General features: G+C 41.0%; 1 protein-coding gene and 1 long non-coding RNA gene across 2 annotated transcripts in view; one reads left to right on the forward strand and one right to left on the reverse strand.

Annotated features, from left to right (window-relative positions):
* Window positions 1–203: 203 nt before the first annotated feature.
* LOC115946277 (uncharacterized) lies at window positions 204–11,120 on the reverse strand. The gene is made up of 3 exons (XR_004080373.2): window positions 10,982–11,120; window positions 1,069–1,712; window positions 204–465 (listed from the first exon to the last, which is right to left on the reverse strand). It is a non-coding gene; the product is annotated as an uncharacterized lncRNA (long non-coding RNA).
* A 349-nt stretch (window positions 11,121–11,469) lies between these two features.
* INTS6 (integrator complex subunit 6) overlaps window positions 11,470–25,186 on the forward strand; it is a 49,091-nt gene continuing 35,374 nt past the window's right edge. The window contains exons 1-4 of the mRNA XM_034072122.1: window positions 11,470–11,517; window positions 11,828–11,989; window positions 12,224–12,301; window positions 13,095–13,244. Of these exons, the coding sequence (XP_033928013.1) occupies window positions 11,879–11,989; window positions 12,224–12,301; window positions 13,095–13,244 (339 nt within the window). The 5' untranslated portion in view covers window positions 11,470–11,517; window positions 11,828–11,878. The remainder of the gene's footprint in view (window positions 11,518–11,827; window positions 11,990–12,223; window positions 12,302–13,094; window positions 13,245–25,186) is intronic.

Below are 25,186 nucleotides of genomic sequence, written 5' to 3' on the forward strand. Positions count from 1 at the left end.
ATGTCTGATTGCTTTGAACATCTTGCACAGTAGTGGGCCCATATGTCTGCAGTCAGAATCTACAGAGTGCCCTTTGATTTCGAAGGAATAACCATATCTGAGTCATGTTTAGCTGCTTTGGGGAGACATCCTTTGGGAAAAAAGTGGGTGTGGAAGCCCTGGCCCCCTCCAGGAGAGCCACCAAATGAGAAAATTCATGAAAGTTGGAGAAATACTCTTTATTTGTAAAATAATAAATGCTGTCAAGACAAGAGGACACGTGTTTGTGGGGAAAACCAATTATTCGGTCATGTCCTCACCTTTAACTTGGAGATCTCGTTGTGTCAAATTATCATCTGTCAAGACAGTAGAAATACCTCTGTGAAGACTGGGGAACTGGCAGATGTACATCTTGTACCTCTGAAAGTGGATGAGGAAGCTGCAGAAGGGATGACAAAGGAAATCCTCAAGTCAGCTTGTCTGGGACTGAAAAAAAAAAAAAAAAGAAGAAAGTCTGGCATTCTCAGTAGTTTTGATTAGCCCCTGATATTCAAGCTACCTGCCCCAGAATAGCCTCTGTATTGTATGCTTAATGTGAGCACAGGACAATTTTCAAACAGTTTCTCCATCAGGCTGATGTGCCAAAAATAAAGGTGCTCAAAAGGCACCATTTGAGGCCAAGTGATGCTCCCAAAGTTAAAAGAACTTGTTCAGTGTGACAGATCAGTCCACAGTAATAGGAGGGTACCAGGGCAATAGTTATCTTTCACTGAACCATGACAAGAAATACTGTAAGAACTGGCCATGTTAGTGCTCCCAAAGTGTTCAAGTGAGAAGATAGATAGCAATTAAGAATGTAAAGACCCTCAAATTGTAATGAGTAAGTGGTGGAAACAGGTTTCTCCATCTGAAAAGCCACATGAGTAGGTATGCACATACTTAAACACATTTAAAAACCCAACACCACAAAACCAAACTAAAAAAAGAAACCTTTCTCTAAGGCTAGAGAGCTCAAGGCCAAAACTGTAGCAGGAAATTTTTGGCACCTGCCACAGCGTGAGTCCAGCTCTATTAGCTCATTAAACATACCAGAAGTTGTTCTTTGGGTTCTGAAGTTAGAGTGTCCCAGCTTGCATCACAGAACTACATTTTCTTCTTCCCCCAGGAGTGATGATGTAAAACTGCCTTTGGGAAAATAAATGGTCCCTGCTCCATGACATCCTCCAATCCATGTCCAGGTACCCTCTGAGTGGTTGCCAAGAGTCACATTCCAAAACTGCCAGGTAATATGCTGACAATTCAGTTTTAAGAGCTCTGCCTAGCAGTGCCCGAGTCCTCTGAATCATACCAGTGTAGATTCGGCTGATGAATCTTTCTCCAGGATTTTGGTACCTTCCAATTCAGCAGTGTGACCACAATGACCCTTCCACTGTAGGAGCAGGTACCATCAAAACACAGAATCACAGAAATCATAGAATGGACATCTAGCAAACTTCTTAGGATTCAGGAGATACGAGCTGCCAGGAGCCTGACAGTTACAGGAGCACTTGTATGCAGGCAATCCAGTTTCTCTCCTTCACAGTGGCACACAGTAAAGTATGAGCCGTCCTTTCAAGCACTTCACTGTGCAGATTTATATTCTAGGGACTTCGCATCTGTCTTGCAAAATTCTTCCATAGAGGTGTCTGACTGGACCTGTTTCAATCAGCATTTAACTCCTTGCTTCTGTCCTCCTGCAAGGGGAATGCCAGATGTTAGCGACTCTCTTACCTCCTCTTTGATACAATCCTGCCCAATAGTCTTCCTCTTCCAAGTGCTAATAACAGAAAAGAGGGGGAGGGGGAGGGGGGGGGAACCCCCAACAGAGAAACTAGAACAACTTTCCTATACAGGGATGGGCTCGAGCCTGATCTGAATGGGGAGGAGAAAAGAGGGAATGCTTGTGCAGCTGCAGCATGATTTCATACTGTGAACAAACACATCACTGCCCAGGGCTAATGATCTGGCTCCAGTGCCTCCAAATCCTCTTGTAAGACTACATTTGCCATATGCATACAAGTGGCAGTCAGAGAGGCTTTGTTACCATGGACTTTTCTAGGTATCTACCCTTTCTTCCACTTGAAGACTGGCAGTGTCCTGACTCGTATTTAGGGGAGATAATTTTTCTTTGAAATTGTATTTTGATTAATTTCAGGAGGTTCCATTAATGTCCTTCTGTTTTGGCCAGAAAAATATGGAACTACTTGCATTTATATATGCGATCATTCATGAGCATAAAGGTTCAAAAGAGAATGAGGAGAAATACCACTTGTGACTAGGCATAACAATTCTGAAGGGGAAATTTATCCACATTTTATGGTTTTGTTTTGTAGTAAGAGGTGACATGCTGCCCTAGTGCTAACTTGTAGCAGAAGAGATTAAAAATTCTTGGACCAGTAGCAAGAAATCACAGGGCTGTACTTGCAGAGGTCATTAACTGTCCAGACATCTGTTGGGTAACAAATTCTGCTAAACATAGATCATGAAATGGTTCTTGAATTATGCAGAGGATAATTTCACAATCCAGAAAGCAGAGAATTCAAGCAGAGAAAAAGCCATGTAAGACCTTCTATTGCCAGTTGGGGAATAATTCACTACGATGTCAGAATTACAGGAAAGGTTGGTGCTAGTGGCAGTACTCTGCTGGACTGCTACCAGTGCAGTAAGGAACAGATTTATACAGTGGTCATTATAACAGTTACATATTCCACAGAGTAACTGACATTATAGCAATACTGGTTATATTAATTAGAGGGATACTCTGACAAAAGTGTCTGGATAAATAGGCAAAAGTAAAAATTCTAAATGTCCTAGTGAAAACTCCTGTGAAGCATGTTAGCACAGGAGTAATCGATTTCAGTCTAAAAGAGGGAGTTAGGAAATAATGAGCAAATGCAGCAATGGAAGAATTCACGCTACAGTGAAAACAGGCTAGATTATTCTAAACATTGTATAAATTAAAGCACAACAGGCTCTAATTCCCCTTGAAAAAGGCATACTCTCCCATTCTCCATAAGTTAACTGCAGTAGCCAGTTGGTAGAGGACCACAAGTGTGTCCAATTACGCTGCACTGGACTATAATTGGGTTAAAGAGCTGTTACCTCTGAAATGAGAGCTCAAGTGGCATCTCTCAACCTTTGGAATCAGAAGCTGCTCTGGATTCAGGAGTTACTTATTAGCTGCTGCAGAAGTCAAGCACACAGCACAACCAATCATCAAAAACATGGAGAGTGAAAACACTTGTCAGGGCAAATGAGCAGTTCTGGCTTTTTTTCCTCGGCCAGCTGAGGAGAGCAATAATGAACAGCTAAGTAGAAAGAGGAAGAATTGTAGTAGAAAAAGACATATTGTAACTTTTTTTTCTGAAGGAAAAGATAAGATGAAGAGAACCTGAAATGGGAAATGTGAAGAAAAATAAGATCTGATAAAGTAAATTAAAACACAAGCCTCCCTCCCCCCCCCCCCCCATCAATATCATGAAAGTAAATGTAATGGATATAATAGTTAAAATCTTGATTTTTTTTTGTCTTCTTTGCATTGTTAAATTTCATCTTCCTTCAAGACTCCAGTTATATAAATCATTGTTAGCTCTGTATTCACAACTCACATAAACCAGGCAACATGAATGCATCTAACAGTGTCAAGGGCCTAGGAAAACAGAAATAACAGAAAACAGAAATACCTCAAAAGAGGAATGGAGCAAGAGAATCTCAGAGAAAATGTTACATTCATCATGCAACTTGTGTATGCAGCATACTTTGGCAAATCTAGAGAAGTGTAAACTTAGTGTCAGCCTGAATTATGATAAGTGCTTTCCTGGACTTTCTATTTTGGACCCATGTTTGGAAAATAACCATAAATGATATATTGCCTTAAAAATGGCTTACCAACAGGAAAATACTAGAACTGATCCAGAAACATTGAAGGCTTTCCTGTTGCAACATCATAAATTTGAAAGCCATCTCCAACAACAAAAGAACTCATCCCTGACCTAAATAGCAGTGCTTGGAGAAGACTGCTGTTATAAGATTACATTTGTAACTTGAGGTTTGTTATAAGATGATCTCAAGTCAATTCTCAGGTTTTCCTAATGAGAAATGCTTTTTGTAATCTCAGCTCAGTAAGAATTATCCTTCTGTGCTTTTCAAAGCCATGTTTTAAGTGTCCCTCCTTCCAGTTTCAAATATTTCTAAAACAATACACTATTTTTCTCCACGTTGGTGCAAGACAGATTTGCTCACCATGGCATACATTCAAGTTTTCTGTAACAAACAGGTCTTATATCAAGGCTTCAGTGTGTGCATAAAAGTAGAAAAAAACCCCAACATTTACCTTCATTTGAATGTATCTTTTGAATAACATGCTAAGCAAACAGAACCAAACACCTTGCAAAGGTGCTTGAGATCAGGGAATAGAAGTGCACAGATTTCTTCCCTGCATTAAAGAGGCTTTATCAGGTTTCTTTTATTCTAGAAGACCAATATCTGTGCTTTATAGGTGGCTTTTGTAGAAATTTCCAATTAGCTACTAGTTGAAATTTTGTAAGTTTTCAGTAACTGCTAAGTGGCAAAAGACAGGGCAACAGGTCTATATTCCCTTTGACACCAGTCATGCCAGCTGCTTTGCAGAGACCAACCAAGTGGATCTTTCTTTCAGAGTGTATTTTGATTTTGGGCAAAAGATGGCAATGCATAATAATCACATTTAGAGTAAAAGCTGAATAAACTTCTGCAGCATGGCAATATTTTAAAGAAAGAGCTCCCAGCTCTCAAATACCACATGCAGGTGTGATACCTTAGTGGGAAGCAATTTAGGGATGAATGAATAATTCTGTCTTTTTTACCAAGACTATACCCATTACACTGGCCATTAAAAAAGGAAACAAGAAAAACACACCTCATTGTTTTGCCTCTCTGTGAAGTGCTTGTAGACTGTCTTTAGCTGTAACTGCTTTATACTCCAAGCTGACTGTAGCTGGAGTTGATGTCCCTTAGCTGCTTGATTAGTTAGATAAATTCTGTATGCCTGTGTCTGGGATCCATGGTAATGGAGTTACGTTGCTATGCTATAAAATGCACGAGAGAGTCCAGCACTTCAGGAAGGATATGATTTCTGGGGCTACTGCAACTTCTTAGTGTGGGCAAGAAGGAATGCTTGGAGGAATGAACAAAAGCAATCACTGGAACAATGACAGGGGATTGCTCAGGTCAGCCGGTACTGGCCAGGAAAACTTCACAGGGAGGGATGTAACAACCATCTGAAAGATTGTTTCAATGTGGTGGTGTGGGGAAAGAACACTCTAGTTCTGCTCCTGCCATCCTGAGAGAGCCTGCATGGCAACATTGTGTTACAGGTGTTTGTGTGAAGGGCTGCATGAACTTCCTAGCACACATGTGGGAGCTTTTAACCAGGGCTACAAGAAGAGAAAGGTGGACTGCTACAAATGATGTCTCTCAAACTATAGATGTAACTATAAAGCCAGGTTGAAAGGGGCTTTGAGCAACCCGCTCTAGTGGAAGGTGCCCCTGCCCATGGCTGGGGGGTTGGAACTGGATGATCTTTAAGGTCCCTTCCCACACATATGATTGTCTCTGGCCATCGTGACAAGAGAGGTTTGTTTGTTGGCTTTTTTCCCCCTAGCATAATTAGCAAAGGTCTCCTCAGAACTGTTGTTCTAGCAAACGTAGAAGACTGTCTTCATGGCCTGAAAGGCTGGAGGGAAGTTGAGAACTCTACCAGTATTTCCCTGGGCACTCTGTTGTTACCAGGAATCAAGTAGACTGCTGCTGCCTGCTACTACCAGCATCTCAAGGATGGGAAATAAGTTCAAAAAGAAAGAAATAAAGAGGAAAAAAAAAATAATCCCCAAACCCCAGGTAAAATCACCTTTGTATGCTAGAGGGTGACTTCTGTTCTCTTTGGACCTTGACATGCCAGCTGAAAAACCCAAGAGATGGAATAAATTTAAAGGCTCAGAGCTGAGATGGGTTTTTGTTCTTGACCAGAATTCTACCTTAATTGAAAGGAGCGATGTAATGAATAGGGAGGGATGTATAAGAACTGCAAATCTATTTGAATTCTCATACGTTCTACCTTATTACAATGGTAATTTTTAAATGTTTGTTTTAAGCAGCTTTCTCCATGTCAGATTTAATATTCCCCCATGGTACCAGATATGACAGAGGTCCTGTTCTGTTAAACACAGTGAAACACATATGAATACAACTCATAGCCAGGAAGACCTTTCAATCTAAGGCCAGTAATACTAAGGGGAATGTATGTATCAAATACACAGTTTGATTTTAATGACAGAAGTCTCCTTATCTTCTATTCAGGTGCCTGGCAATCTATCCATCACTAACTGACTGACTTCTACTGTCACAGCACAGATGGTCCTCAGAGATTTGTTTTTCCCCTGAAAATAATCTTATTGTGCACTTCTATTATAACTTTATTTGGAAGAATTTAAGTACTTCACAAATATTCATGAACTTGGTCTCCCAGTACCCACATTCAACCTGTACAATTAGAAAACAATATATCAACATACTATAATATACATTTCCACATTAACTGTTCTTCCCTGGGATGGTAAACTGCTGTGCTGCAGCTCCAACTTTCAAGCCAGGAAACAGCAAGGGATTTGGATTACTGGAGGGGTGGTAGGGAATACAAAAATCCCTAGGAAGCTTCAAAGGCTATCCTCTGGGTTTCCTGGTGGATGAACAATGGAAAGGAGGCTGTCTTTGAAGGTGGGCCAAGAGGAGACAGAATGCAACTTTCTTTTAGAGGTCATTGTTCTGCAGAGGGATGTATTTTCACAGTGCTCTGGTGCTGGGGAAGCCAAAGTACAGGCTTCTAAAAGGTGCTAGACAGTTTCAAAGGAGAACAGCTGCCTCTGGAAATGTTAGAAAAACAGGCATCCTCAGTCCAAGCCCTAGAACGTAAAAACCTTAGATCCAATTATCTTAATGGCACTTTTCTGAAATTTTGTGGTGTTACATCTTATCTGATCCCAGCCTTCTCAGTGATCACTCGGTCTAGGATGAGCTTTATAAGTTTACCTAAGGTACCTGAATTATAAGATTAAATCAGTTTCTCTTTGATAACAAGTACAGAAAGAGAGAAAAAATTAGGGTCAAAAGCCACTGAACTGAAACTAGTAAAACCAACCAAAAATCCCCAACAATATAGGCTGCTGTGTACACAGAACTTGTGTACACAGAACTTGGCTAAAGGAAGACTAAACAGAATCATCAAATCAGAAAATCATTTAGGTTGGAAAAAACCTTTAAGATCGAGTCCAACCGTGAACGTAATGTAACGGAAGTATTAAAAGATAATAAATTGAAACTCAGAATGCTGTATAAAGATTTGTACTTCAATGATAAGCAGCAACATATAAACAGATAATGTAAAATAAAAGACTTCTAAAGAGGGAAAGGTTTAATGATTACAATCTTACAAGGCTGTGGAATGGTATTCCAAAGGAAGCTCTGATAAATTTACCTGTGTCATTAAAACTCGGACTGACCAAGATTTTGAACCATTATTTGTAAAACAAATTGAGGAGAAAGCAAATTTAAAAATAAATAAATAAATAAATAAATACATAAAGTTACACTGTCAGTTTTAGTTCTCAGACCTGCCTGAAGGTCTTAACCATAACATCTCCCATCTCTACCTGCAATTTAGGACAAAATAAGACTAACACTATGTGACGACAAATCTCACAAGTATCAACTGGGAGAAGAAACTGTTTAAGGAAAAAACCAACACAACAGCAAATTATGCAAAAAATGCTCTTCACCTTTCTCATATGATTTTTAGGTGTATTTTCATACTTCTATTTGATTTTTCATTTATTAACTTGGCCCTCAAATTTAAAGTGAAATCTGCATTTTTAATATCATCTTATTTGTGCCTAAATGGACACCGCCCACTCTGAAGATCAAAAAATGAACATTCTTAGACATACATATACATTTGTATTTCCTCATGGATGCACAATAAATAAAAAAAGCCAGTATGGAAGTATCTGGAATCTTTTGTATTGTCAGGACAGCAAAAGTATTCCTACAGACAAAGGTGTGCTGAAATGATTCATCCACCTTTTGGTGGAACTGGCTCATTAGACCACACATGGGGTATTAACTTTGCCCTCTATGTAAAAAAGCTGAAAATAAAGAAAGATGCATCTGTTTTCAGTGACAGTCTCAAGCTCTCTCCCTGCTCAGCTGTGTCAGCTCTACCAGTAATGAGCATAAGCACTAGTATCACTGGGTTTTGTTCCTTCACAGCAAATCTCCTGTACAGATTTATAAATGTGATTCTGATGGTAGTACTAGCCATTACAATTCTAACATCAAGAGGCTGATACACACTTAAGGCTTGGGTTGATTATCCATCTTTGAAAGAATCTTTCTCAATATTAATCAGATTGGCCTGCTCCCAGCAGAAAAGTACTAATGCCTACCACAGATAACACACACCCAGCCTTGATTCTGCCCTATAGGGGATCTAATACTGATCTAATATAAGATGTACAGAAGCAGGAAGAACTAAATGTTCCAAACAGCTTCAAAGACAACAGTGAAAAGCAAGTACACACAGAAAAGTGATTCTGCTTGTATAAATCCCACTGGAACTGTGTGAAAGTTTTGACTGTGGGATTTTCCCTTCAGTGATAATCATCAGGGCTGAGGAGACTAGGGGTACAGCAGGCCCAGCTGCTTCAGTCCCACCTTCCTCTTGGTAAGAAAATTACAGCCTACAGTTTGCAGTTCTCAAAGTTGATTCTGAATTCATGCTGGTTTTTGACTAATTCTACCACTAAGAGATAACATGTAATTCCCCCCACGGTCTCCCTGCCCCCCCCCCCCCCTTCATTTACTGGCAACAAAACTTGAGAATTCCAAATTACCCTTCAGGGTTTATGTGAAGTCTTCATGGCACAGGCTGCCTTTTACCATGACATTTTCCTGGTACAGCAAGGACTCTAAAATGCCTTTCTTTCTAGCACTTTGGAGAAGGAGCCATTCCAGAAGTTTCCTATTTTTAGGATAATCTCCAAGAAGATGCATGATGCTCGACACATAAAAGTAATGCTGATTTTATTAACACAGTCAATGAAACATCCGCAACATACAAACAGGAGAGAAGGTGGCATGTCTGAAGAAGGTGCCTATCTCAGATTTAAAAGGAAGCCAGCTAGAGGCCAGCATCATACACTCACTCAACATTATTCCCAAATGATGTTACTAATCCCAAAGCATGATTTGTTAAGGCAGCATTGCACTGCAGCCTTTATTTAACAACTTGAATCCCACCACTTTAGGGCGACAGTTACTACTCCAGCAGCAGCCAGTCTTGCTGACCTTAAGAGCTGCAACTTTCTAGATGAGGGGAAGAAAGCTGTTCTAAAACACCTCTGTAGAGGGAAAATGACTGTGAGCCAAGCCTTTCTGAGAGTCCAAATGTCTTACTGTATAACGGGGGCTGGCATGTAGCTAGATTCCACAGCAAATTGGCAAGGTGGCCTCTGTGGCACCTGCTGGCTTGCTTCTTCTGACAGCAGGGGTTCAGATTAACTAGTAGTATATGGACCAGAACAGCACTGCTGTTGGTCACAAGACACAGCACTACTGTTGGGGTTCTGACATGAAAATGTTGGAAAGATGCAAGCAGCTCAAGAGCCACTGGGTGCACATGGGTGAGTCTGGCCACTCTTAAACACCACCACCACCAAAAGTATTCACACAGAAATACTCATAGGTAAAAATGCTGCTTCCAAAGAAACCCAGTTGCTGAATTTTGGTGTGCACTGGCTCCAAAAATGCCTTCCCAGCTCTCACAGTGTGTTTGAGACTGGAGATTCCTTAGGGCCTTGAATGGTGAACTGGGCTGAAAGGAGGTGTCCCTGACTCCAGTCCAGTGCCTGAGACGGCACAGGTCACAGGTGCAGTACTGACAGGAAAGCCAAAATAAGCTGCTCACAGACACGAGAATGCACACCGATCCATAATGGAAACAGGATTCTGTCCCTCTCTCTTCCTAGAGACTAAATGCTAATCATTCATTAGCCTAAAAAACAAAACAAAACAAAAAATCCCAAACCAGCTCTTGCCTGGTAAGTCAGAAGTCTTGCCTGGATAACAGGACGAATCAAACCAGGACACTGCCAATTTTATCTTGAAAGAAGGAAGGAGCACAAATGGCTTCATAACTTCTAAAGCAGTGGCTGTGGGAACACATCGGCTGCATCAGGAGAAAAAAAAATCAGATAGGAAGCAGGGCAATCTTCTGAACAGATTATGCTAAGAAATGCTCCAGAGTTACTGCTCCAAGGTTATGAGAGTAGAAACAGCAGACTCAACTGCTGGGGAAAAAAACAACCCAAACCACCAACTAAACAACAGAAATCTTCGTCATTAACCGGTTGGAAACATTCCACAATTAGAGGATTTATAAAAAGTATATTTGGAGTGCCGTCACGTTAACATGTATCAAAGAAACATTAGTGTTATTCTCTGGCTGCGTACAGAGGAAAAGGTCACAGCTAGGGCTAGCCAATATTTTTTTTTCCTTTTTACTTTATTTTTGCTTTTCTTTTTCCCTAAGGATCGAGTGAAAGGCTGGGCCACGTCTCTGGGAATTCACCATCAAATGATACCGAACACTTTTCCACGTCCTAAAACCAGTGGATACTGCAAATGCTGCCCGCCTTGATCCAGAGGGTTTCAGGCTGCCCTAGGGTCCCCTGGCCGTCCCCTCTAGCCTGAGGGTCTGCGCTGGCCTCTGAAAGCTGTACAGGCCCCCGAAAAGAGGAGGAACGCCGGAGGAGAGGACGGGATCGGCCGAAGCAGGCGGGGACTCCCCGCGGCCCGGGCACCTTCCCGCAGCCTCAAGGAGAGCCGCTGCGCCCGCCCCTCCCTCCCTTTGCTCCATCCCCCCGTGACTCACCGCCCGCTCCCGGCGGGGACACACCGCCCGCGCCGGAGTCACGGCCTCAGCAGCCGCGGGGGAACCTGCTGCGGGCCGCGCATTGCCGGGGCCTCCCCCGCTCCCTTCCCAAGCGCAGCCGCGCCCCAAAACAGGGGACTGAAGCAGAGCCGCTGAGCCGCTGCGCAACAGCCGAACGCCCCCCATCCCCCCCGAGAGCGGCCGCCTCACGGACGGTAGCCCCCAGCCCTGCCCGCCTTCCCCGCCCGCCGCTGCGCCTGCGCAGCTGCAGGAGTCCGCCGCCACCCGCTTCCCTCAGCGTCTCCAGCTGCCGCGCTCCGCCCTCCCCAGCATTTGAATATGCTAATGAGGCGGTTACCGGGAGCCCTATGGCGGGGCCGAGACGTGGTCACGTGGCACCTGGACGTAGCTTTCAGAGGCGGGCCCCGACCTGCCCAGGCTGCTTTAAAAGCGGGCGGCGAGCGAGGAAGCGCCTCAGTCAGAGACAGAAAGTGCCGGGGTGGTGGGGCTGCGGCTGCTCCGCCCGAAACTTCTGAGTAACATCAACAGGGGGAGGGGAGGGCGGGCGACGGTGGAGGAAGGTGGTGTGGGGGGAAGGCTAGCAGCAGGGCAGCCCTATCCGCCTCTCCCTCATAAACCAGCCTGTGTTGGGCTGAGCAGGCCCCTCACACAAAGGAGGGCAGGGCAGGCAGGGCTGCCCCCCCTTCCCCCCCGCCTTGGCCGAGGGGCAGCGGGGACGCGCCCTTCCCTGTGCACAGCACTCACAGCCACTTACTCCTCTCCTGTCCCCCGTCTTCTTTTCTCTTTCCCCCTCCTTCCCACCCCGCCCCGCGGTTCTCCCCTCAGCCCCCCTTCCCGCTGTCCATGTAGCCGCCCGGCCGCCGGCCCCTCCGCACTATGCCCATCTTACTCTTCCTGATAGACACGTCCGCCTCCATGAACCAGCGCACCCATCTGGGCACCACCTATCTGGACATAGCCAAAGGCGCTGTAGAGACTTTCATGAAGGTACCGGCTCTGCCTTGTGAGAGGAGGCGAGAGAGAGGGAGAGTGACTGAGCGGGGAGGGGAGGGGGAGGCAGGGCGCGGGGGGCTGCCTGGGCTGGGGGCGCGGGGCGAGGGCGGGCGGGAGTGCGTGTGTGTGCGGGCAGGCAGGGACGGGAGGGCCGGGCCGAGGCGGGGGGCTCCGGCGGCGGCGCCGCCGCCACTCGGCTCACCCTCTGCTTTGTCCCCCGCGCCGCAGCTCCGAGCCCGGGACCCGGCCAGCCGGGGAGACAGGTACATGTTGGTCACTTTCGAGGAGCCTCCCTACGCTATCAAGGTAACCCCCGCTCACTCCTCCCCACCCCCCCCACTGCTCCCCCCGGCTTCCTTCCGGCCCCTCCGCGCCTCCGCGGGTCTCTGCGAGCGTTCCCCCCCCCGCTCGCGTCGCCCGGGCTGCCGGCGGTCCGGGACAGCGCGGCACACACGGGCTCCGGCGGCGGCGGCGGCAGCGTTGACAGCAACATGGCCGACGTTTTTTCCCTGTGTGGTGTGTGCGAGCAGCAATGAACTGTGGGGGATATTTATTCAAGTTGGGAGAAGTGACAGCAACTCCAAGGAGAGTTCAGCCTGGAAGGGGAGATGTGGGGAAGCAGCAACTTCAGCCCGAAGAGTCTGGACTCGGAAGGGGACGGAACTTCCCTCAGCCTCGCCGGGGCGGGGGGCGGACCGACGTACCGCGAGGGGGTGGGGAGGGAGGAAGGGGCGGGGGCGCCCGCATGACACAGGACGATGGACCTGTTAGAGGTCGGGTCGCGGCGCAGTTTGGCTTCCATCTGGGAAAGGATGTGAGAGAGAGGTGCAAATAGCTGTGACGGCTGTGCGTCCGTGACTTTGCTGCGGTTTGTCCTGTGGAACAATACAAAACCTACCTTAGTTGGATAGATGGGGGGATCTAACAGAAGTAAATATTTCCAGTTTTTATGGAGAAACACTGAATATTATTAGTATCTTCTAAGGTGGTTTGTTACGATTTGTAATGAGCTGCATGCGGCAAGGACGGCACTTTGTAGCCTCACAGGAAAGCGAAGCTCGGATCTGGAGAATAAGTCTTCTCACATTTCTCTTTTCAGGCTGGCTGGAAGGAAAACCATGCAACGTTTATGAATGAACTGAAAAACCTTCAAGCTGAAGGACTCACAACTCTTGGCCAGTCCCTAAGGACAGCTTTTGACTTATTAAACTTAAATAGATTAGTAACTGGCATAGACAACTATGGGCAGGTAGGTTGACTATTAATAGGTGGAAAATAGTAAAACACAGACTTCCTAGAGACAATAGGTAGTTGTCTTAAGTGGCATCTTCATGAAATAGTCAGTATGGAGGCTTCTTCAAAAGTAAGCAGAGCTCACAGTTGGAAGAAATGCAGTTGCTGGCTATAGTTCAATACCCAACTTCCTTTTTCAAAACTTAAGTTATTCTTCAGTTTGTAAACTGTGACATAGCTCCGAAGTTGACGTTCTCAGTTAAGCTTTGTCTTTTCTTTGTATGAAGACTATGTTTCAGAACCACAGCGGGTGAGCCTGGTGGGGTAGTGAAAAGTTTGCTTTCTCTATACACTGCTGTACGATCAATTAAGTACAGTGTGGGAGATGAGCCATTTGTCTAACTACATGGCATGTCCAAAAGTACAGAATAGAGCACAACCTTTTCAAAACCTTTCCAATGAGTTTACTGCAACTTTTCATATATTTGTATAAACCTGTCTGTTGTATCAGTCTTGAGAGGCTGTGCTTTTCTAGTGTCTATATTGCAGCTTTCCCTTTATAAGCAGAACTTCATTTGAGGGGTGGGCCAGCATTCTCTTGATCAGTAGTATGAGCTGCTAAAAGACAGAAACTGCAAATGTAGGTTAAACATGTTTTAGGAAGTGTATCAAGTTCTTTTTGGCACTGGATCAAACCCTGGATTTTTTTATAAGGAACATTATTAGTATTGAGCAAAGTATATAGTGTGTTTTTTACATGAGATGTAATAACTTGAATTTCACTCTTTTGCTTGTTTTTATGTAATGCTCCCTCTACTATTTGAGGAGGTGTTACTGCTCTTGGTATTTAACATGGGAATAGGATTGTGAAAAAAAGTCCCCTTCCTCCCTCTCCTGTTTCCAAACCAAGCAGAGTTTGTGTGATAGCACCATGTTTGTTTGGGAAGGAAATTTCTGTGTCTCATGTTGCATTGGCTTTGCCACTAGGTGATCAAGTGAGCCTAAACATTTTTGAAATGCCAGTTTAGTGATGAAACTTTAGGGAAGAAAAAAAAAAGTGCTACTTCCACACATGGTTGTGTTTTTTATTTTTTGTTTTTTTTTTTTTCTGTTACCATCTGCTGTCCTCTTTTACATCTGTGTGCTAATCTTCCCCATTTTCTGATGGTTTTGTTTGGTGACATGAGCTATACAAAGCTTTGTTGAACACACATACCACTGTAGGCACACATAAAATACTTGCTCTTTCCCATCACTACTGATAATTACAATATTCTAATTAAACCCATGTCAAATAATTTCCTCCAAGTGGACCAGCTGTGCTCAGCCACTCAATCAAGTGGGTATTCGAGTTGTTACGACTGTTTTGACTCACTGGTAGTGTTCATTACAGCAAATAGCTGCTCTTTTGTCTGTGGAGCAATGATTTTGTCTGATCTTTTGGTTACAAGTCTCAGCCTGGGCTTGAACCCTTCTTTGCTTATTGCATTTTTTGCTCCATTCCACATGTGAAGCTGGCTGTTGAAGAGGTGTTCACATGTGCTGTTAGGTGACTAAATAGGATTTCTAACTCTTTTTTAACATCTGCCAAAATAGGTGAATATATTGCAGGTGCCAGATCATCTGCTGCTGAAAGTCACAGGCTCCATTTTGGCTGTACTAATCAAAATAGCGTTTTTTCATAAACCAGATCAAATTCTGGAGCACTTAAATGTTCCTTCACTGCTGGCAGGATGAGGTCCAGAGCAGTTAACTTTCCTCAAGTTCACATTGGCTTTTGAGCATTATGTCACGTTATCTTGTCAACTTCCTGTTGTTCGTGTCTGCTATCTCGTATTTGCTCAATATAAATGGGTATTTAAAAGAACATGCTGTAAGAAACTTAGAAATTCAGGGTAATGACAGTGACCGGAATGCTCAGTTGCATTTGAAATATTTTTCACTCAGAACATAAAGGGGTTATTCACTTTCTTTTTTTTTTTTTTTTTTTTTTTTTAGAGCAGCTACAGATGTTAGGACCATAAAATAGTACTTAGCTAAAATACAGCAGACATGTTTGAAGAGTGGTTGTCTTGGAGTGGGAGCAGAAGATAATTTTACAAAAACACAATGTTTAGATGATCTTAGTTGTGGTGTTATATGAAGTAATAAATCCTAACTTTTATTAAGCTTTTCTCTGGAAAATTTCTCTAGCTTAACTTCTTTTGACTATCATGCTTGTTTTTTGTGTATTGACAGACTTTTAAGATATTTGCTAAGGTTCACTTGTTTCCTATGTAGAAACTGTAAAACAGGATTTTATTATACATACCAATGACAAGACATGATTTGAGATTGTGTGGTTATGTCACAGAACATGAAGACACAAGCGTTGTGTGTTGTCCCCCTGCTGAGTATGAACTGTTTGGTTAAATAGCAACGTGACTCACTATACTTGATTTCTTTCAAAGTAGACCAGAGTTCTCCATCAGCTGACTTCCCGCACAAGAGTGATGGCTGAACTGTCATTCTGAAAGTGAGGAAAATCTCCTGCTTCATCTTTTCTTGCAGTGTTCATGTTTGGATTTTTGAGTCTTTATCATACTGCTTTTTTAGTAAATAAGCACTGACTCAGTTGTTCATGAAGATTGAGTTACCAAGTGTACAGCTGTATTAGCTGATCACAGTATATCACATTCAGCTCTTAAAGAGACACTGTCAACACATGTAAATTTTCAAGAACCTGGAAGACTTGGAAGTTTTTCTGATATTAGTGCAATGGCATGGCTTTTTAAACCCTTTGTTGACCCTAAGGTCATTAGATCCATGTTTTTTGTGAAACCTGGAAACCTTGGAAGTTTTTTTTTTATATTAATGCTATGGTATGGCTTTATAAACCCCTTGTCAACTCTAGGGTCATTGGATCCATGTTTTTGTGAAAGATTTTTCAGCAGCAAAAGATTTTGGAAAGTGCACATATTTTAAGGTAACTGTTCCTTTAATTTTTGCAGCACTTTCAAATAAATTCTGTATTATGTTGCTTGAGTCCAGCAATAGTTATAGGCTTTTTCACCTGTAGTATGCTTTCTGCTCGTTATGGTAGCAGGAAAATGAACCTTCACATAGGATGGGAGGTTTTAGCATTGGCTAAAAATAGTGGTACCCTTCACCTTCTGCATTTTTAAAGAAAGCTGAGGAAAAAATACAGGATTTGGATGTCTTCAGGAGAAAAGCAATTTAAACACGTTAAATTCAGCAAGACCTCACTGTCATATGACAAAAAAAAAACCCACTGTACTTCATTAGCCCAGTTTGCACTTGGCTGATTGACTTTTCCCCAGTTCAGGTTCTCCATTGTTTCAGTTAGTTTGAAATACCAAGCCTTTTACTAGCAGATTTTCTGTCCTCTTGGAATACACTCTTAAATCTTGCAGCTATGGTTTGTTCAGCAGTGCATGTGTAGTCGCAATTTAATTGAATATTTCTGAGTGAGGCAAATGTGTTACAGTGGATGGAAGGGTTGGATACTAATAATGTCTTTCTATGGAAACAGAAAACATAGCTATTTTTATTATTATAGTAAAAGTGTAAACAAGTGGTTGAATTGGGCCATCTATGTACTTGAATTATTTGTCATTTGTAGTGAAGTTTCTAAGACTAAGCTGTGAATTGAAGGTTGGCAAATATATATCAATGGTGTTTTGATACATGCAAAGCACCAGCATAGCACTAGCAAAACTTGAATCTGATGTGTGCTTGAAATTACTAAAGCTCTTGATTCTCTGATGCCCCATGTATTTCACCTTGCCTTTTGTTATTTGTGCAGTGAAGGTCTCTTACTATTTTTTTTTTCAGCAGTATTGGATAGAATGAGATTTGGAAGGATAAAATGTACTTACCTGAGCAGATTTCAAAGTGGTTCAGTTGATATATCAAGGTATTTTTTCCAGAATTTTTCAGGCTGAAATTTCATTTTAGTGTCACAGCTAGAAACAGCACTGTTCAATAACATAAGCTTTTTATGAGCTTTTTATCTCACTAGAGTATCTTGCACATATTCTTCAGCATCATCATTATTATTGATATGATAAAACTGGCTTAGAGATGAATTTGACTTTTAAACAAAAGGACATGCTAAATTAGTTGTTTTGAAACAGAAAGACTATAATGTTTCTGTAATCCAAGTGTACTTGGGATAGTTTTTTTTTCGTTCACAGCAAGGAATAAGGTGCTGTCTGGATCTGGACTAATACAAGAAACACTGTTTTGATAACTTGCCATGCTGTGTGCAGCATTGGTGAAAGCTTGTTTTTCTGCACTGTGTTTCGTATACATACAAAAGCATAATTAAAGCATTTTGAGACAAACTAAAATCCAAATGGAATTCAACCAATTAAGAATATTTTAAGAACTTAAAAATATGCTAAGGTCTGGAAAGACCCATTTCTGGCCTGGAAATTGGAAGGTGTCGTCCATATAATGACATCACAGTTTGTTTGGGTTTTTTTTTTCCCCAAGGGTTTTATTCATACTATGTGTGACCATCAAACAGTACAATCTTAGTGTAATTGCTGCTTTATAATTCTCTCTAAATATATGGTTAGACCCATTTGTAGCTACAGTAGCAGTATTGCTGATGTATTCACACAATAAAACTTAGTGTTGGTCAGTAGACATCAGCATGCTTTCCCATGAGTGCTTAAATACTGTAGTATTCCAAATATATGTAAATAGTATAATTAGGAGATCAAGTCTTAATCTGGTTTGTAGGCACACAGGAGCTTTGTTTTTAAGTAACACTTTGCAGACCTACTCCTTGCTTATGTGCTTATTTGTGTGTACGATCTGCTGAGGTTAAAAAATAACCCTAACAATCATGCATATGAAATGTTGTTCCCTAACTTTGCACACATTATGCTTTTGCAGTGATATGTTCTGCTTTCTTTAAACTGTTGAGCAATTTCATTTTTCCATTGGTTTTTTGAGACTTGCTGCTGGATTTCCTTGCTTTCAAAAGTCAAAATCCTTTGAGCATGAGTTGTGTCTTGGCACTCTGAGGTCATAAACACTGCACTGGAATGGCCTGTGTTGAGTGTGCATCCAAATTTGGAACCAAAGTTTAGGTTAGCATTTCCTGCTTTGTCATGCTGGCACAGTTGCATAGGGACTTTGCATCTTGTGCTGGTAGAGGCAGGGGTTTGCTCTTCTAGAGTAGCTCTCCTGTTATCATCCCCCCGCTGTTCTCCAACAAAACCAAATGTGAGAACTTAAGACAGTAGAAAACAGCAAGTTTAAGCATGGTAATGGCAGAAATACTTATAGGAGGAATTCTTCTAGTCTCCTGTTTTCTGTGGAATAGGAATGGTTTTCATGTAAACCTACATGCCTTTTAATGTCAAAGATCTGTATATGAGGTGCTGGTGAAAGTCAATCTTTCTCACCTCTTACATGACAAAATCAAGCATATTGCTTCAAATTTATACTTTTTAGACAGTAACATTTAAACACACTGTCTTGTCTGCTCTTGAAATGTTTGGGATTTTAGTTAACTTTGTTTTATAGTATCCTTTAACGAAAGCTATGGCAGACATTGCTGCAAGTGTTTTTTCATGTTGTGAGGTGGAACTGCATGCCTTTCAGCCTTCCCAGTGCAACAAAGTTCATTGAAAGTCTCAGTCACCTCAAACTTGAGTGTTCTTAAAATCACTTGTCTACTTCTAATTCAGCATTTTTTGAAAAAAGAATTTAAAAGTTAAAACAAGCTTACAAAAGGTACTTGATTTTTTTCCAATGAAAATTATCAATTGGTTTTGCTAGCAGAAAGAAGATACTTTGTCATGTTCTGAATATCAAATAATCTTTGACTACTTTGAATCTTAAAGTGCTCAGTATTTAAATAAAATTGATTTGGAAGGGGCAGTGCTGTGACATGTTCCTTGTGGCTTTGAGTTTTAGGGGTCAGGTGAGCACAGTCATGCTGCCAAAGCTTAAGCAAATGATACAGATACCTGTCTCTGACTGATACTCTTGGATTTGCTAAAAAGTCATCAGAGAAAGTCTGAGGACAGTTAGGAGTGCCAAAATTTTACCTCTTTGTTTGACTTTGTATCTGGAACAGTTTAGTTGCTTCAGGTCATTATAAGAGCCCTTAGATATATTAGCTTTATTTGGGTGCTTAAAGATACATGTTCCATAGTTGAAGTATTCTTGTCTTTTTGAATTGTGTCTGCACTTTATAACAGTCAATTGTCAGGGAGGTGAAGCAAATACATAAAGAGCCAAGAGTTGGTTATCTTGTGAAGCACAAGTATTTTTTTCATCCTCTCCTCCCCTCCCCCCCCCCCCCCCCCCCCCCCCCCGGTATCTCCACTGCTATGATTATTTTCTTTAGGCTAGTTTGTACTTTTCTTACTGAATAGTTACATCCAGTCTTGGGTTTCTGTTGTAGAAGGTCTATTTCTCTGATGTTTGAAGGGAAGAACATATTTGTGTATATGTACCTGAATTTTAATTCAGCTGAGCCTCAGTTGAAACCATGATTGTGTTGTTTGAGAGTCTTGCTTGCTGTTGCTTTTTTTCTTGTATTTCATTCTGTACATTTAACAGCATAGTGAGTCTTGTAGTTCATAAAATATCTCCATATCTGCATCTCCCACTTAAAGAACATACCAATATTTCCACTTCCTGTTGTGTTACTCAACATTGTATTGTCTGTCCCTGGTTGTTTATGCAACAGTTTGGAATTTCATGGAATTTGTGAGTGCTAATATCTAGTTAATACAGAACTCCTATCAAACATCCAGTTTGAATTGTGTGGTTACAGTGCTGATTTTAATTGTCAAAAGTGTAGGCCAGTTTCACTCATTCAGAGAAAAACTGATACTACAGATAGGAGTTAATGGTTATATGTGTATTTAGGGTAAATCATATGTATTGACAGATCCTTGATTTTTTTAAAGTGGACTAGCCTGTGAGCCATAAGAAATTTCTGGTGATCCTGTGATGCCTACAAAGGATATCACACATTCATGAAATATTTTCTATGTACCAGCATATTTTTACTATTACAATTCTGTATATTGACAACAAAGATGATTTCAGGTTATTTATTATTGCCTGTATATTTTATTTAAAAAAAGAAAGAAAAATAATCGCTTTGGTACCATACACTTGGCCCCTGATCAACTAGATTTTTCAAAAATATATTGCATAGGCAATTTCAGTTTTACATTAAGGAGAAATCAGGTATCTGTTATCTAAGCATCTGTTTTTTTCATTCTAGAGATAGTGTCCCAGCCTCAGTTAATTGATTTACCCTACCTCCCATAAATCTACAGTCCACTATAGATTTAAGCCTAAATTTTCCCAGTGGGGAAACTAGGTTAATGCCTACAGCTGAATTAAAATAGCCAGTTAAAGAAGTTGATGGGTGCAAGTTACGACACCAGCCTTAGTCAGGAACCTTGAATGACTCAGACTGGGACACTGAGTAGGTAAGACTTCTGGTTGTATGAGACAAAATCTTGTCCTACTCTAATTATTCTAATATGGGTGGTAAGTGTGGGTCTTGCAGCACTGTAGTGGTAGATACCTAGAATAGTGGGTAAGTGTTGATTATGTCTAGCATAGTTCCATGGTTCTAACATCGGACGTCTTTTAGAATACTGACCTAGCAGGAACTGCTGTGTAAATGACAGTGTTTTAGGGGCGTACACATAGAAGATAATGCTGACTGTCTTGTTGACTTTGCCAGGAAACTTACCTGTACAATTGCATTTGGTTACAACTCAGTGTAGCCACTCCCATTTCCTTAATTTGTAGTGGTTTGTTTCTTTTTTTTTTCTATCTACATTTAACTGCTACTGCTTGTGGAGAGCAGGATGTTAATCTGATTTTGTCTAACAACAATATTTGAGGATAAATTACCTAAATACACTGTGCATTTTGTCAACATCTCCTTGAGCCAAAAGCTCCATTGAACAAATCCTGAATATTTATCATTGAAATCAGTTTAGAACACTGACTTTTTTTTTATGCTCAGCATACAGGATGAGAGAAAAGTGGCCACTGTTTTCTTCCTCCATTATGCCCACCCCCCCCCCCCCAACCACCCCCCCCCGTTTGAATCCCAGGATGATGACTTGACTGTATGCATCTATATGTAAGACACATTCAGCCTAGCTGCCTACTCTGATCCTGAACTTAGGGCCTCCTGTGATCATTGTGCCAAACTTGCTTCAAGTTGTATGACTTCATGTAGTGAAGTAGGTCAGTGATCGATTCAGGTCCTTAATAAGCTGGACTGTGAACTGTGGTGGTTCAAATCTGTTTTAAAATAGCCAAGTTGCTGCTGATGTAGTGGTAATAAACTCTGGAAGGGAGTTGAGGGGAAGTCTCGGACATTATTAGGAGACTTGGCCTATGTTCATGAGTCAATAAACTACTTTCAGTCAGCTTGTCAGTATCTGGATTGATAACCCCTAAAAAGGTGGGGAGAATTTTGTATACAACTCACTCTTTGGCTTTCCCCCTCATTGTTTATTTGTTTGGTTGTTTTTTGTGTTCTCCCAAATCAGCTTGCTGGCAACTGTGACGTTCATTACCCTTCTAGTTACAGGGAGAACAGAGGCCTGTCTTTGCACTGTGAATTGCACTGACTGAGCCAGGACCAGCTATGTAAAGTCATTGCTGTGAAGCAGAAAGGCTGCAGTAATTAGGGACTTGATCCAAGGTTTGACAAGGTCAGTTATTTTTGGAATAAAACATTCAGAAATATTTTTAGGAAATGCGACCAAAATCATCTTTAAACCCAGATTCTTTGGGGCTGACTTTAAAGTCCTGTTTGGTGTGGATGTAAATTTTAGCTTTTTTTTTAAGCTTATAAAAGCTTAAATCTAACCTATTTTAGGAGGTTGCATTTGCTGTATTCAGTCAAATAACTTTGGAAACCACCAGGATTTGTTGGTTGATTTGTCCAATTTCAGATGATTCCAGTAGTGATTCATTTAATAATTTGTAACTAATTGATAAGGTGCATTTTTTTAAGTGACAGTTTCTATTAAGGTGAAAGTTGTGATCACAGTTGCTTTGCTGTTTATGTATTTTAATTAATGTAAGGACAAGTTAAAGTTCTTCCCTTTTTGGGATTATCGTGTATCTGTCACATCAGTGCTACGTGTTTCAAATGTTCTCTTCACTTGCTGGAATTCGCTATATATGAAGTCCATTCTATGTATGAACTTTGGTGTTTTTTCTTTGTAAGGCTGTCAGGGTTGAGAAAGATTCAAGGACTGAATTCTTTTTGAAACTTACCAAGGACCTCATCTAAATTGGAGCACTTAGAAGTTAATCAAGAAGTTATCACTTATATAATATGTTATTTAGAACTCAATTAAATTTGCTCCTAGATGAAAGAAACAGGACAAACCTTTATACTAAACTGGCATTTTTGAAACTCCGTGACTTAGTAATCTTGGGTACTCTGTGATTCAAGCACATGAAGACATCAGTGTATCTTGATGTTTTAAGTTTGTCTACTATCTATTCATCATTCCTTTATTGCTCATTATTAATATAGTCTACAAATGCTTTCTTGACACACATCCCTTCTGTTTTCACATGTGCACTATTCGATACAGAGGTTTTGCACTCAAAAATAATGATTTCTTGCATTGAGACTCCTTTCCATGATGCTTTGTGTTGCTTTTTTATTGTTTTGGTTTGGTTTTGTTTTTTTTGGTTGTTTTTTTTCTTGCTCCTAGTTTGTTTTTGGTTTTAAGCACAAACTTTCTGACTAGAATGCCAAGATGACTAAAGTTGCGCAATTAAATAGTCTTTAAGCAGTACATTCAGTGCCAGACTTGGAAACCCAGAATGCGTGGTTATAAGCATCTATAAAAATGATACTAAGCACAGACAATTTTTTTGTTGCACATTTCAAGATGGATATGCAATGAAATCATTGCCTATAGAAAACAAACTTGCAAGCTCAGGCTTGCAAGTCTGTGTTCTATACCAGCAAGCATCTGATGTGCTTAAATATATTTCTGTGATTTCTGTTTTTTGAACAAAGTTTGGTGTCTTGTGCAATTCAGATAGTTGTTCTGTCTCTGTAGTATTTTTAATTATAAAAGTGATATCTAACTGAATCATGGATTCTTTGTAGGGCTTTCAAACTGGGCAGGATGAATATAAGATGGCATGTTTAGAGCTTCAATACTTAATTGAAGCTATAATTTTTTAATATTAAAAAAAATGCTTAGGAACAAAATACTGATGAGCAAATTACTTTTCTATCCCATTTATTTTCCTGAATACCTTAAATTTCCTTTTCTTGAATGGAATTTACCTGGTCTGTGTTATACACATGGAGTTATTTTTCAGCCATAGGTTGCTCCCTTCATTTTTACATTCTGTAACTGGTGTGCCAGGGAGTTTGATTTCTGGCTTGGCTTTAGGAAACGTCTGCTGTTTCACTTGTCTTCTGCTTTGAAAAGCTTTTGCTAAGTTTCTTTTTTGTTTAAACCTGCAACTTATTTGTTCCAGTCTCCTGAAATACAGGTGGCTTCAGTTGTACCACCAAACCAATGTCCTAGCTGCATGTGCAGAAATAATTTTATGTACTGCTAATCTGAAGGGATGAATCAAAAACCACATAACTGCATTGTAGTAACTCTTAGGTATTTGTAACATAGTTAAGTCAAGAATTGTCTAGGACATGAAAAATTACTTTGTGTATAGCAACCTTGCTGTAGCCTATAGGGAAGGACAGCTGTACATGTAAATTTAAATTTTGGAATCTCCTCACATCATGGAGGAAAGCTCTTTTTTGGTAGCCATCCTTAGTACAAAATCATTACATTAATACCCTGACGTTCAGAGTGTGAATGAGTGCAGGAGAAATAATGATTGCTTGAACAGTGTTTACTATTTGCTTAGGTAAAGGTGGTGATTTAATGGAAGCATGAGTTTAGATCTTAATAAGTTCTAGTAGACTTTCCTAAAACTCTGTTTTTGAGGTCTTCTCCAGGAGATGAAGTAATTGGAGGTAAAATACTGTTTTTTAACTTCAAAAGAAAAAGGAGTGTGTGTGTAATACAGTTGAATGTTTGTGGATGAGTCTTCCAAAAGATGGGCAATTGGCAGCGAGAAAGGGAGAGTATATAGTATTTGCTGTCCCTAGAAACCATGAGCTAGCTGCTGGATTAAACATAGAGTTAGCTCAAGACATTGGGGTTCAGTAATTGATTGCCTCTTATTTGTACTGGTACAGTCATTTAGGGATTTTCATGTATACACAGTTTTAGGGAGTATTTACTTGTTTCCTGGATATTTTGAGATAGTGTTCAAGGAAAGCATGCCTCACATGTTTTATCTCCTTTTATTCAATCACCTCAAACTAAGTGTAGATTTTATTAACTTGTGCCCCCTCTGCTGGCTGGTTTTCCAATTACAAAGTAAAAGTACAAGTTAATGTAGATGGGCTACTTTGTGATACACAATTTTAGTCAAACATCAGTTTATAGAAGACCCTTTTATGGGGGTAAAACTACAACAAAAACTCTGAGTCCTAATTTGTGAGAGTCAGTGATTGTGTTGAGAGTTGATGTTTTCATAAGTGCATAGGTATTGTCTTGGGTTCAGTCAAGACTACTTCAGCATTTGTCAAACTTGTTTTGTTACTTCATTCCTCAGTTGAAGAGACTTGGTATTTTTACCCACCGTATGTGTGTATATTGTTTTGCATACAGAGGAACTAGATCTTTATGGTTCTTGGGACTATGGAGGACTATAATTCAAGCTTCTAAAACCAGCTACTATCATCTGCAATTCTGGTAGCAGTCATTTTTCCCTTAAGATATAGAGCTCTCCTTTTCTGGGTTTAGTAAGGGGCCTCCTCAAATTGTCTTTAGCAAATGATTACCTGTGTTCTTCCCGAAACCTGTCTTTGTGGGTGAGGTAGTATTCCCAGCTGCCTAG

Source organism: Melopsittacus undulatus, chromosome 2 (genome assembly GCF_012275295.1).
Source record: "Melopsittacus undulatus isolate bMelUnd1 chromosome 2, bMelUnd1.mat.Z, whole genome shotgun sequence".
NCBI classification, from domain to species: domain Eukaryota; kingdom Metazoa; phylum Chordata; class Aves; order Psittaciformes; family Psittaculidae; genus Melopsittacus; species Melopsittacus undulatus.